Source organism: Zonotrichia leucophrys, chromosome 5 (genome assembly GCF_028769735.1).
Source record: "Zonotrichia leucophrys gambelii isolate GWCS_2022_RI chromosome 5, RI_Zleu_2.0, whole genome shotgun sequence".
Classification (NCBI taxonomy): Eukaryota; Metazoa; Chordata; class Aves; order Passeriformes; family Passerellidae; genus Zonotrichia; species Zonotrichia leucophrys.
In genome coordinates, this window is record NC_088175.1 from 34,598,556 (window position 1) to 34,613,063 (window position 14,508).

The 14,508-nt window shown below is 34.4% G+C and overlaps 1 protein-coding gene across 4 annotated transcripts in view; it reads left to right on the forward strand.

Moving 5' to 3' along the window:
• FUT8 (fucosyltransferase 8) overlaps positions 1–14,508 on the forward strand; it is a 97,837-nt gene that overhangs the window by 70,908 nt on the left and 12,421 nt on the right. For all 4 annotated transcript variants that reach the window (XM_064714476.1, XM_064714475.1, XM_064714478.1 and 1 more), the window contains one exon: positions 2,177–2,414. In XM_064714476.1, the coding sequence (XP_064570546.1) occupies positions 2,177–2,414 (238 nt within the window). The remainder of the gene's footprint in view (positions 1–2,176; positions 2,415–14,508) is intronic.

A 14,508-nucleotide genomic window follows, 5' to 3' on the forward strand; every position in this document is an offset into this window, starting at 1 on the left:
TTCTCAATAGACAATTGAAGCTCAGGTAGTGCTTTTTCTTTTTGCTACTTGAATATAGCAATTCAAAAAAACACCACAGTCATAAAGAAATTAGTTAAATAGCTTCCTTAAGTCACAAACTAATATGTATAGTTTTTAGTTAAGTCTACAAACAATGATAAATCCCAAGTAAGTGCATTATATTAACATTGATAAGCAGTCACACTATCAAATTACATTTCATTGTGTGATTACTACTTGATTTCCATAATATTGTTCATAAGGTATTATATGAAGTTTGTCTTTACATGAAAGAAAGTGAGAAGGGCATACCTTGACAATATTTCAAATATGCCATTGATTAAATGCTTTCATTTTAGAGGACACAAGCATTTAGAGATAATGACAAGGGTAGAAAGCTTATCTAAGGTCATTTTCTAAAAATTCACATACAATATTCCCTTCAAAAAGAATAATGTTGTAGCTTTGCCCAAGCTGGTAACAGATACCCACCAAACACTCCCTTGTCCTTCCTGGTAGGACAGGGAGGAGAAGAAAACCCAAAAAAAAAAAAAAACCCCAAAAAAAAAACCCAAAAAAAACCAAACCCCAAACCACCCGCAGAAAAACCCCATTGTGTGTTGAGATAAGAACAGTTGAATAACTGAAACCAAGCAAAATATGATAATATTAATGACAGTAGTAATAATAAAATATAATACTGCTGATTATCATTATATGAGAAGGTATTTTTTCATGGAGTTCTTTCTATGTGGACTTCTACAGAATACTAAAAAGGCCTTCTTTCTCTTCTGGAAGACTCTGGGAAGTACATTTGTTATAATTTCAAAAGATACCTGTTGGATTTAGTCTCAAGTTATCCATTAAATTTGTGATGACAAAAGTACTGGTCTGAGGAATAAAAATCTTGAACAAAAATTTTATTTCATTTATTGTTTTCATACCTAATTAGGCTTTGAATCAGGTATATTTAAAAAGAAAAATATAAACTGCTAATGGTATAGCACATGTTTTAGAGTTTTGGATTTGTTTTGGTACCTCCACCCCTCCCTGTCTGAATTGTCATCCCCTCCTTTACATAACTGAATGCAAAAAGTTTTATTTTAAATTGTTTTAGGACTCAGAATATTCAGATTATCTTTTAGATCACTTGAAGGAGTGATCTCAGTTCTCCGGACAGAGATCACTGTTGTTTGAAGTTTTGATTTGACTGTTGCAAATTTACAGAAAATTTTATTTTAAGTTTAGATGTGAAAGAAACAGAATTTATATTGGTGCTCAAATATCAGTATCCTTGTACATTATATGAAATGTTAATCCTGGACATTTTGTGGAAGACCTTTCTGGAATTTAGAGCTGTGTCTAGAGCCATGCAAGTATGAATACATACAAAAAGTACTATCATTTACGTAAAGAAAAACTTCTGTTGATTATGATGTTGTGTTGTCCACATACCTGAAAATTCCACATGCCTAAAAATATTTATTAGTTTGTACTTTTAAACATAACATTCAAACAATGTAGCCATTTGCCTGCTGTCTTATGGTTTTTTGGTTTGTGGAAGTGAAATATGTTATTTTATGGAAAGTGTATGCAGATTACAATTCTGTCCTTTATCATTCTGCTTGGGAATGTGTTTTGCATTCTGTATTTGCTATGTGGTCAGCTAGCCTGGGAAGCAGTCCCTTAATAAGTATTTGTTTTATTCTGTACCATTTGTTTTATTCTGTACCATTTGTTTTATTCTGTACGTTGTAGACAGGTGGAAATTTTCTTTCATTGGGTGACATGCATACTTATTGAAAGAGAACTAACAAACTTGAAAAATTGCCAAAGGAAAATGCATTCTAACACTGAGAATCATGTTGATGAAATGTGAACTCGAAGTCCAAATGTTGTCTTTTTCTGACAGATTTACAAATGAGAAAGTAATTTAAAATCTTGAATGTATTCTATTTTATATTAGGATAGTGAAGTATGTTCAATAACTGTTCATGCTCGCAGTGAAGAATTCACATAAAATTTTCATGGAGCTGAAGCTTACTCATCCATTTTAGTCGGAGATGTGTTATAGCAGCGCGGCTTCTGTGATTTATGACATTTGCCAGTTTTTCAGAAAAACGCAAGCCTTTGGTGTAGCTTCTCTTCAGCTCCACTTTCTCACCCATCCTTACAGAACCCGAAGGATTGCAGCAAGGCTAAGAAACTGGTGTGTAACATCAACAAAGGCTGTGGCTATGGCTGCCAGCTTCACCACGTGGTGTACTGCTTCATGATTGCGTATGGCACGCAGCGCACGCTGATCCTGGAGTCGCAGAACTGGCGCTACGCCACGGGCGGCTGGGAGACCGTGTTCCGGCCCGTCAGCGAGACCTGCACCGACAGGGCGGGTGCCACCACGGGCCACTGGTCAGGTAAGGCTGGGTGGGCCACCCTCGGCACTCCTGCTTCTGCGCGCCTTCGTTCCCATGGAATTAATCTGTTCTCTGCTTCGTGTTGTGTGCAGCATGATAACTGTGGCTGCAGCTGGGTATGTAAGCACCTTTTGCATCTTATTTGCCCGCTGTAGTTAAAAACAAATTCCTTCATAAGATATCTCTGCATTGGTAGAGTCTTTATAATACAAAAGTTTAGTATTTGAGACTTAAATTACGATTTTTCAGCAGGGTGCTACTGTGTTCTCTGCTAGATATTCTGATTTTCATGGGAGGAGAGTGTTAAATAGAGGCTGCTGTTAATAAACTTCTTAAGAAATAAGGGATGTTTCCAATATTAAGCAATTGAAATATAAAAGAAATGGTGTCCAATAGTCACACCCCAACAAAATAAACAAATAGTTGAAATAACCCCTAATGCAAGCTGAACAGATCCAAAATTCATGCTATAAAAACAATGGCAATGTTAAATATGAATTTTTATTTGTATATCAGCAAGTCGGTTCTTTCTTATATCATGCTGAGCAATTTGCCTAGAGTTAGATGGACACTGATGTTTGGAGGATCAGGTAGCTTTGTTTGTGTCCAAGTAAACAATGTTTGTTTTAAATGACGTCTTTCTCCATGTGATTGGTAGTCAAAACATAACATCTTCAGTCTTTTCACTAGGACACTGCATACTCAGTGCATATGGAATCTTAAATTAACTCTTAAAATTTTACAGATCTGAAATTACCTTAATCAGATTTACAAAATCCGGTTTACAGGTTGCATATAAACTTGTGGGTTTACTCATTGAAGCAGCATTTGCACATTGAAATAGCATCTGTTCTTCAGAGCTTCAAGATGCTGCAAAATTAGCTTTGAGAATGCTAGTTAGTTTTTGTGAATGAGATTTTTTTTTTTTGCAAAAAATGTTTCTGAGGAATGGTTGGATGTTTTATAAAAACAACTATAAATGGAGAACAGATATTGAGAACTCCAGATGAAGTTTTATTTGTGTTTGGATAAGTTAGTAAGTGAGTCTATAGTCTGGACATGGTTCTCAGTGTGGACTCCTATATGTGACTCCAGAATTTAGATGCAGGCAGTTTTGTGAACAACTTCAGAGCCCAGTAAGCTGGAAAACAGTTCACTCATGCACACATGTCTTCAAAAGGTCATATATTTAATGAAAATCTATTTAAATAGATGATGGTTTACTGCAATATAGGCTTTTGCTGGTGAAAATACAAATAATGTTTTATTTTAGGTTCCTAAGTGAGGGTACTTCTTTTTTTTTCTTTTTTTTTTCTTTTTTTTTCTTTTTTTTTTTTTACTTTTCAGTTAGTTCCTAGATCAGAATGAATAATTTGAAGGCTGAGCACATGAAATACCCTGATGCAATCAATTATTTTTTAAATAATGAATGCCACTAATTTGAGTTTTGGTGTTCTAGAACTAGAGGGCTATGAAAGACAAACTTTCTGTAGTTGGTGTGTTGGCCAGCCACACATGCTATAAACTGTGTTAAATTGTGATCTTGTGCAGTGGCTTGGTCAGTGAAGATGGAAGATTCTGACCAGGGATCTCTTTACGAGCCTCAGCCTGGCTTCAGTGGGAGTCATTATTACTGCTAAATTTTAGAGGCTGTGTATCTTGCTGAAGATTTCTGTGTGCTTTTTATGTCTCCCTAAATCTATATAGATTTTTATTTACTTGTATATCTATTTATTTATTCCCTGTTTTTTCAGGGACAAATAAGTCTGAAATTCTTAGCTCTAGTTAGGAGCAGTTGGTTTGCAAAACCATGCGTTTAAGTTCTTTTCTTTACAAATTCTGATATCAGCGTGGGATTTTCTATAATTTCAAAATAAATGTATTAAAATGCATTGATGTTTATCAGTTTTCATAAACAAAACATTTCTCCTGTGTAGTGTAGGGGTTTTTAAATTTTTTAAAATTATGTTTCAAAAATATTCATACTAATGAATAATTTTAGCAAGTGTTCAATGTAAATTATGGAAATAGGCCAAGTCAGAAAAATATATCCTCTAAGAGAGATGCTTTCATGTGATTTGCAGACCTGAATAGATAATAATATAGTAAAATGTGCTTCATGATAGAATTGTTTAAATTTGTTTATCTATTAATTGCTCCTGATTGACATTTTTTAGTTTTATTCACAACACGAAATTTTGTGGTTTCTGAGCTTTGTCTTCAGTGAAACAATTTGGAATGTAATACCTTCTCCAAGAATTAAGAAGCTTATATAAGATGAGAATGCTTATAGTTCTGGAATTTTCTTTGTCCAGTCCTCTCCTGACTGGGTATAAAAGCTAACCTTGTTTTTGGGATTTGGGAAGTAGAGTGACTTTTAATGAGCAAGCTGATATTTGCCTGATAGCAGAAGATTAGTAAGACGTTCTCATTGCTGAAGAATTAAGGGTCAGCTCAGCCTATGTCACGTCTTGGAGGAGTTGTTCTTTGTGTTTGACGTGGTAGTTCTGGAATCAAGTTCAGCTTTTCTGGCTTAAACATATTAAAGGATTGAGAATTCTATTGCAGATTTCTGTAAATGCAACAGTTATTTTACACTGTGGCATGAGTTTTCCCTGTCCTTTGTTTCACTCATACTGTCTTTCTAGAGAAAAAAATCTAGAGAGATTGTTGTCTTCTTAGTTCTAAAATGATATCTTGCCTGTAATTGCACCTTGCCTGTAGTTTGTTTTTCCTTTGCTATCTATGCTCAAACTGTTTATAAATAATTTGAGCAGGAATTTTTATAAGAAACATGAATGATTTACTAGTAGTAAGAGCCAAAATGTAGATAACTTCTGAAGACATATTTATCATGAAATTTTTGATAATTTTATTTAAATTAATTAATTAGCCAGGTCATAATGTTATTATCATTGCTGCATGCTAAAACAAAGCCTCCTCTTACCATTTTTTCCTTGCTGATTTATGATGTTATGGTGGCATTCTCCAATAATAAATTGAAAGAGGTCTGCAAAATAACTAGACCAAAAAATCATAAATTAAAAAGAAAACAGATTAATAGGAAGGACAGATTAATGTACTGTTAGAAGTCATATTTGCATGTCAAGCTGGAGAATGAAGGGATGTAGAGGTAAAGAAGCCATCTACTTGCTTTAAATAACAGTATGCGCTCCTTCCCATAAGGCCTAAAAACCAGAAAGATCAAAGATAACTTGAAAAAGGAAACCTGAAACAAAGTTTCCTGCAGTTATCCTTGAATATTGATTTTGCTGCCTCTAACTATGGTTTGATGAATTAATGCTTTTGAGGAAGGGATACCCAGAAGGGAGAAAATGGCAGAACTCTTCATTTGTTGGTAGTGCCAGCTTTTAAGTATTAATTAAACTACAATCTTAAAATATAAATTAACTAATATGTTTATATGTATAATTCAAGAATGAGGATACAGTGGGTACACAAAATGAATGTTTAATTTATTAAAGTCTATCTGGCAACAGTAATCAAAAGGACTAAATAAAAATTGCAAAATCAAACCATAAAAAGTTGTACAGAATTAATTGCAATAAATTAAGAAGTTTCACTCCATGAACTAGATATTCCTTGACAGTAGTTTTTTATGAAAATCAGCTGAATATTTAGTATTGGCCTAAAAAAACCCACTTTAACTTGCATACAATTGTATGAATTGTGTTTTGCCCCCGCATCTCACTCTTGTTTATAAACATTTGCTGAAAGAATGGATTAATTTCTAGTTCTAATTCTTAACATTGTGTTTATACAGTGGCTTTCATTAGTTGCATTTTAATTCAGACAAGTTCCATTTCTATGAAGCAAGCTGGAGAATGGTGATTTGAGAGAAAAAAGTGGAAGAGCAACCTCTCCGAATTTTCCCTTTTTTCAATTGTGTTAATCTTGAAATCGAGCTACTGATGCTGTGTAGATTTTTCGTCTTCAAGGTGCCTTGTAAGATACTCTGTGTAAAGACATTTGTCTGTGTAAATACAGAATATATTTAGGAAGTGGTAACTTTTAAAAGGACCTTGGAATTCTATTGAAGTAGGTCTGAGTTTTCAGAGCAATGCAGTAGTCTAGAAGAGCTAAGTGTGATCCTTGTTCATGTCTAAGTGAAGGGTTATGGAATAATAGCAAGAAGCTTTTTTCACTGTGCAGAGCAAAGATGGGCTGCAGGACACTGTCTACTTCTGTTATCTGGCCTTCAAAATGAATATTGATAAATATGAAAAGATTCTGAGAAAGACCTACACTGATTCGAGGACATAAAAATCTGCTTTACAGTTGGAGATTAAAAACCATAATTCTGTTCTAAAATAAAGCAAGTTTTAAAAGCTGGTCCTGCCACATTTTATAGGTATTTCTATATGCGAAATATTTCTAGACAAAGAAATATCTTTAGACAAAGATGTGGCTGGATTATTTTGATTGGAGATGAGATCTGCTTTTAACAATGACTCGCTGCTGCTGTTGACCCCTATTATGGCAACGGGTCCAGAAACAGAAAAGCAAAAAAAATGCATGATCTGACATTGGAATTACAGGAGATGCAGTCTTTTCTTGTAACTAGCTTTATTTCTTTTGGGGATTTTCAACCAGAAGAATATTTGCCTTTTTGTGTTTTGGAGTGGGTATGGGTTTTTTAAAATTTGTTTTGTAGTGATACTTTTAGTATTGTCTTAAAACTTGTGTCATGAAGTTCACTTGTGCAGTCCCAAATATGCCATACTAAACTAAATTACTTTGTATTTTAAGGAGGTTGTAATAAAATACATCTGTGTGTTCTTTCATGCTATAATCAATCAAGCCAAGTTGATCCTAATTAAGCCATTTATGTGGCCTAAACATACCACCAGTTCTCATCTAATTATATGAGGAATTGCATCAAATCTAATCCATTCTTGCTAAAATAATGGTGTTCTTGGAAGTTGTTTTGCATGTCAGTGGCATCTTTCAACAGGATGGGAGATAAATGGGAAATACTTTAATTTAAATACAGCTGTTGTCCAGTAAATTTTCTGACAGCAGAAGTAAGAATGTCTGTATTTCTTTAAAGGCTGATGTATATAATCATGCTATCTGTCAAAAAATGTTCAAGAAGCAAAAACATTGGGCTATTGGGCTTGTTTACAGTGAGTTGTCTTTATGTCGTTACTAATTTAGGTGAAGATTTGATGTCTGCATAAAATGCAATTGAGTAACATTACATTGGCAGGACTATAAACAGATAGGAAACACATGAGAATTCTTTAACTGCATTGAAATGAAGGAACGTAGCCTAAATGTGCCCTGACTGAAGAAAATTACTTTCCAAAAAGCAGGGGCTTCTTTCCCTACATTTCTTGATAAGGGGAAGCTGAAGACTTAGAAATCCAAAGAGTGCATGGAGGTAGGGAAAAGGATTCTTGGCTTTGTTCTGTTCAGTGGTAGGAATAATCGATCATGTATTTGATCAGAGATCTTATGGTGTTTGCATGGAATTCTACACTTTAAAGCATGACCTTTGCTTTTTCCTAACAGGTTGATGTTGCCCCCCCACAATGTAGTAGCCAAACTAGTACCTGGAGGTTAGTGGTTAATTTCAAACTTTCCTCATGAGCATTAAATCATGGACAAAAATTTACAGATTGGTAAACAAAATGTCCATTACAAACTGGAAAAAATGTTTTTGTTTAATTGTCACCCTTTTAAGGATTTTTTAATAAGCAAAAGAGCTACAAATTGGCTTAATATTAGAGTTTATTTGATTTTTGTTTTGAAAAGCTTTTTTCAAAAATTTTTTACTTGAAAAGTTGTACTGCAGCATGCACAGTAGGGAAGAATAGTGTGTTTTGTACTGAAATGAAAAATATCAGGTTTTTTTTTTTTTTAAATATGAAGAGATGGCATGAGGTAAACTAAGTATGTTAGGTCTCAAACAAACTGCAAAGTTTGAAATTTGAATCTGAGTTCTTTGTTTGGCTGCAAAAATTTCAATCCAAACTGAAGCATTATTAGGTTTTTGGGGAATTAGGACCTGAATTCAAGTTTTGAACAACTTTTTAATGTTGTCCCTGGTCATTACAACATTCTAGTTAGGTAATATTACCTATTTTAAAGTAATCTTTAAACAAGGATAACCTGAGCTGGCAGGTGTGGAGTTGAATTCAAGTCATCCAAACCCTTCCCATGTCTTGAAAATGATTACTGCCATTTCCAGGTGGGAGACATCCCAGAGCACTGCCAGGTATGGTTATGGCTCTGGTGCTTGGGAATATATCAGTTATTTTGGTGGCCATTTTTCCTCTTCATGCAGCTACTCTTAGTTCTTTGCAGTAGCACAAGGCTGGGCATTTCATTCATTTCAGTGTAACTTCACCAAGTCCTAAAGGTTTTTGTCTTTTTACATTTGAGTAATGAATTAAACGAGAACCTTAAAATGTCAGCTAATTCTCAAGATGTATCTCTTGTCTAGATTTAGAATGTCATATTGAAAAGCTGCTTATAGGCAAATGGCTCTGAATAAAGTTTTTCCACCATGTGAAACAACTGAAAGTTAAACTTAGACTTTTAAGGCAGAAATACTTTATTGCATTTTTTATGTTTGTTTCTCAATCTTTAGGCCTTCAGCCAACTGATACATTTCTACTGTTGTGAACAGATAAGAAATTTAAAAAGCTGCCTTTTATTGCACTGATCTACCATTTTTGAAGACCCACATTAATTTTAACATTTGATTTAATTTAGCATTTCAAATGCAACAATAATACTTACTTTAGTACCATATTTTTGGCACTGCATGTCCATGAATGTGATTGTGCTAATTGTAGAGAAATCTTTGGAAGATGTTTTCCTGTAGCTGGTATTACATAAATCCTGAATACAAACCTGAACAAAACAGGTTGGTTTTTTTTTTTTTGCAAGTAGCTTTAACTAAACTAGTGCTTTTAAGTTTCCTGTAACGTGAAAATTAACAATAGTTTGTTACTGTAATAGTTATGGAGCAAGCATCTCTATTTCTGTGTGATTTTTCTTGATTTTTTTCTTAATGCTTCCCTTACAGTTTTCCCTTGACTGAAGATCAGAAAAATTTCCTTTTCCATTATTGCAGGCTTACACCCTTGATTTTCTCCTTTCATGTTGGTACACCATAGGAAGTAGAATGCATCCTTGTTTCTTTCACATGCATTGTTAAGGTGATGTGTGCTTCACTGCTATGAATCTCAAACAACATGGAAGGTTTATTCTCTCCTGTTTTATTTATGGGTAACTGAAGTGTCCTTTTGTCTACAAACACCTTGAGAGCTGTGTTCCATCTGGGCTTGCATATGGAGGTACTTTTACTAATTCATTGAAAGAGTAGTCCTCCAAGCGTTCAAATTAGAACAATACAAGATTAGGAGTTATGAACCACTATCTCAAAGAGACTGTAAGTGTCTTGTCTAAACTGGGAGTGCTTCTCCATTAGATGTCTGGACAGGCAGCTGCAAATATTAAGCTCCATTGTCATGACCTGTTGGAAGCTTCTAGGTCATGAAATATTAAATACTATCTGCATGTTGTCTTGTTTTTTACATGCTTATACATGCCTGTTACAGGCTCGAGTGTATGTCCAGTCAGCATATGCCGGCAAGAGATAAGTCCCTGAAGCTGTTGAAGGATTATTGTAAAATTAAGCTATTTTCTATTACAGAAAAGATAACCTAATATTCAAAGCAAGTGTTTGGAACTATTTTCAAATATATAATAATTAACATTAGACTGAAATAGAGATTAAGCTTCAGTGCAATTGTTTGAAATCAAATCCGAAACTGGTTTTTCATCAATATAGTTGTAATGATCTTTTTTATGTGTTCCTGAGTTATTTGAACTATCCTTACATATGATCTTACTTTTAAAACATCAGTTCTGTTTGCTTGAATGACTAGACTTGGATAACATGGAAAAACCCTTTTGCATTTATAGAAGTGTATTTGCCTTTACAAATACATTTCATTATATTTTCTGGCAGCCAGGGAATTGGAGCTCCTCTTTAGCAGGTACCCCTTTCATAGCAGCTCTTTAGATGAAATGGGGCATTGTTCAAAAGCAGTTTGAATATATAAAGATAAAAGAAAAAATAAATTGCTAGTAAGCTTCTTGATTTCTACCTAGTTTGATGGTCTTCTGACTGCTCTGTGAAGTCCGTTTTTGCAATCTCTTAATTTGTTTCCGGATCTCTTTCCAGCTGACATGCTGGGTGTCTAAACAAGTGAGGATGGGAAAAATCTTTACTTTTTAATGTTCTCTCAAAGTGATGTGACAGTTGCCACATAAAGCTTCTGGTAAGCGATGAGAAGTTTTCAGTAGAGTGAAACAGAAATATTGGTCTTTATAATGCAGCTCACCCGAACTGCTGGAAAGGGAACAAGAGGCTCTAAAGGCACCACTGCTTTTATTTTTTAAGAGATAGCTATTGCAAATGCAGAAATTGTTGCGCTCAGTTGAAGCCTCCATCAGGTCAAAAGGGAAAGCATTCACTGGAATCTCATCACTTGTTAGGACAGTAAGAGCACTGTTCATCTTTGTGCTGTGGTTTTGATTATGGATAGGATTATCAAAGAACTGGAATAACATGGGAAAATAAACGTTATTGCAATACTGTCACTTGTGTTACAAAGACATGTTGGTAGTTCAGTAGCTCTGGGAGTTACAGTTTTTGCAGGAGCAGAAAAGACTAAGTTCTACTTTTCAGGAGGGAGATGATAAAATAATATCTTTACAGATTTATTTGAGACAAGATTCTTGTGAGAGCAAAAATCTTGTCCTCATGCTTTACCTTTCTATCTGCTCTATTTAAACCTAAATTAATTTAAGTCCTGAATGTTGGATGAATTTTGGCCAAATTTTACTAAAATAAATAGGTCTTGTTAAAAGTCCTCAAAATAGGTAGATTGTGTGTGTAAAGAGCAACTGAAGTCAACATTCAGGCCTGTGAGGAAGCGAGAGGCAGTGACTGATCACAGATGCCACTTTTCAACACACAAACGGTACCCAGAGAGGTAAGAGACGTGAGAGCAAGTGAGAGTAGTTGCCAGAGTTGTGCAGGAGAGGAGAGGAAAGAATGCAGGAAAAAAGCCTTGGAAGTGCTGGATTGAGAAAAGTAATAGAAGGCATGTTGGCATGTTTGAAAACATTTTGGTTTATTCACTCCTGAAGGTATCAAGGTTCAGCCCCTTGGGATGGGAAATGGGACAACACTATCCATATGGCATGTGAAACCTGGGAAAAAAAGGACTATATTCAGTTTCTTTAAATCAGAATTGCACCAAATTTATTCAACACCTGTCTGCCTTACCTGGCTTGATTACATAAAGGATGATTAAAAACTTAGTAAAGTGGAACACTAGTGAGAAATAGTTCAGAAAACCGAGTTCAAAAATTCTGTATTAAAATTGTACAAAGCAAAAGCTTAGAGAAAAATACCCATTTAGATATATGAGTTGTATTTTACATTGACTAGTTTTAAAGAAAAATATGATTTTTACCTCATGGCAATTCCATTTTATAGTTCAACTATGGCATAAAGCTATTGTGAGGTAACTTGGCATTCAGGAAGAGCATAACACGACATAACTTTGCATAGTTTTCATTTTTTACTATGTCTGAAAAGAAAAGCACTGAGGTATCAGGATAAGCCCTGAACCTGTTGTCCTTTGCAATATGTAACAGGAACCAGCAGGACATTGAGGAGCCTTGAGAGAGTTCAGCACAGTCCTCTCACCATGCCCTGTGCTAGTCAAACAGCTTTCCCAGCACTCTGACATCTCCTGCAGTTGGATTTAGAGTTGTTCACTTGGGTAAAGTTCCAAATTGGCAGTCACTCTTTGTGCTGTAGAGCTTTGTTAAGTAGATCTGTGATAAGTCTATGCAAATTAATATCAGCTTAATTAAGCATATTATAGAAACAGAAAAGCAGGGAAGCTATTCCATTTTTACATCAGTTTATTCAGTTGTGTTGCTAGCAAGACAAACTGAAATTAAATTGAAATTCTCAGTTACTAGACAGGAATGTCCTTAGCATGGCGTTCTTTGGCTTACTTCTAAGGACTTCTTGAAAAAATTAAAATTAGCTGATGAATTTTGAAATATCAGGAGATATATGGGTTTTCAGTTGACATTAACTAATAGTAGTGATTGCATGGTAAAATGTGATCCTCCTTTCAGGTAAGAAATTAATAAAAACCCGATGAAAATGCCCATCCAAGTGTAGGAGCCAATGTTCAGATGGCAGGAATTTAGGCTTACCTAAAATGACAAAATTCCAAAGACCTTTTTGAGTCAAGTCAACATTTTTCAGGCTTCCAAAAGAAGTTGATAAGAAAGATACAAACAGCAAATTTTTTAAAATAGGCTTTAAATTAGAGTAAGTTTGAGAAGTAGACAGAAGGTAAGGTTATGCCAAATCACAAAAATTATATAAGTCCTGAGGGGTATAAAGTGATTAAGGCACATTGGGATACTGCAATAAAGCAAAGTTATGCTTTTTATAAAACACAGAGCTCATTGCAGTGCTTAAAAAATATTCAGTGTGCCTTGTGAAAATTGAAACTGTGTTACTGATGTATTAGTGATGAACGTATCCAAAAACTGATAATAAATAAGAACTAGATGGTACAACTGGCATGGGTCATCTGAATTAAAATAATTTTCAGTCCAGGACTTTCCTCCTGAGTACGTTGTTATGGTAAGAGTTTGTGTTTTCAGTATTGCAGTATTTTATGACTCTTGCAAAAACACTCAATCTTTGGTTACTCAGTGAAGTAAAATCCAAAACAAGATTAAGTTGCAGAGCTCTGGAAGACAATTATTTAGATTATTCCAAACTGAAAAATAGCACCTGGAGTCATATGAAAGTTAAGCTGTAAATAGAATTATAGTGAAAAATTTTGACAACTGTAAAAGCAAAATAAATCACATCAGAATAAGTGACTTGAAGTATTGCTGACATGTAAGTTATGTATAACTACTCTAGAGGTATCTCACTACCTAACTAATTCTATGATTCTGTATCAAATATCAAAATTGTACCACCACTGAGCAGGGAATTGAACCTGATTGACATGATGATGCTGTGATTTAAATTTCCAACATGAGAAAAATATGCAAACACTAGTATGGATTATTACCTTTTATGGCTTGTCTGTTACTTAACAAAATACATCTGTGAAGTAGAAAAAATTCAAACATTTTACAAATTAGAGAAAATTTAGCTAACAACTGAAGTGTGGATTAAAAATTAATTCTGTATTTTTAACTTGGTTTCATTATCTTCAGTGAAAATTCATATGAATCAGTGTTGTGACTTATTGTTTTCTAATATATCTGCTTGTCTGTTAATCTGAGTTTTGGTTGGCTCCTAAATCATTGATTTTGATTGCAGTTTATTCCTGAATAGAATAAAACAATATCCTGCTGCCCAAAAAAGGATAACCGTTTTTTAAACTATGCCTGTTGAAAATAGGACAAGCTCATTGCCTATTATGAATCTTTTAATGAATACTGAAAAAAAAAGTGCTCAGTAGGGTAAGAACGCTCTCTCTTGCCTGTATGGCTGTTGCAGGGCTGTTTACTTCTTCAGGGTTACTAAAGAGTTGCTCTACACTGGTTTTGTTCAGTGCAAAAGCAAACAGTTGCTGTCAGTTTTCCTTTCACTGCATCTACTATCTCATGCTTTTAAAAGTGGATGAAGACTGGTAGGGAGTTTTTCCTTCATTCAGATATGATGATACAGCTAATACAGCCTAGAGAGTTGCCATAAGGTTTTCTGGAATTGTGCACGTAGCTACACATATACATCAGCAGATGATGATTGTATGTAGGCAGTTAACATGCCACAGCATAACTGAAATAGCCATGACCAAATTTATGATTTGATTATAATTTTTTTAAAGACAACACTCGACCTAGTAGTTAATTTTAAACAATCAAATTGTTTTTCCTTATCGAAATACATTTGCAGCTTCATTACTATTCAAACAACATATCATGTAGAGTTGAAAGCTGAAATCTGATTCTTTTTCACAATCTTTTTGAATATTCTGTGAGTTTGGTATAATTT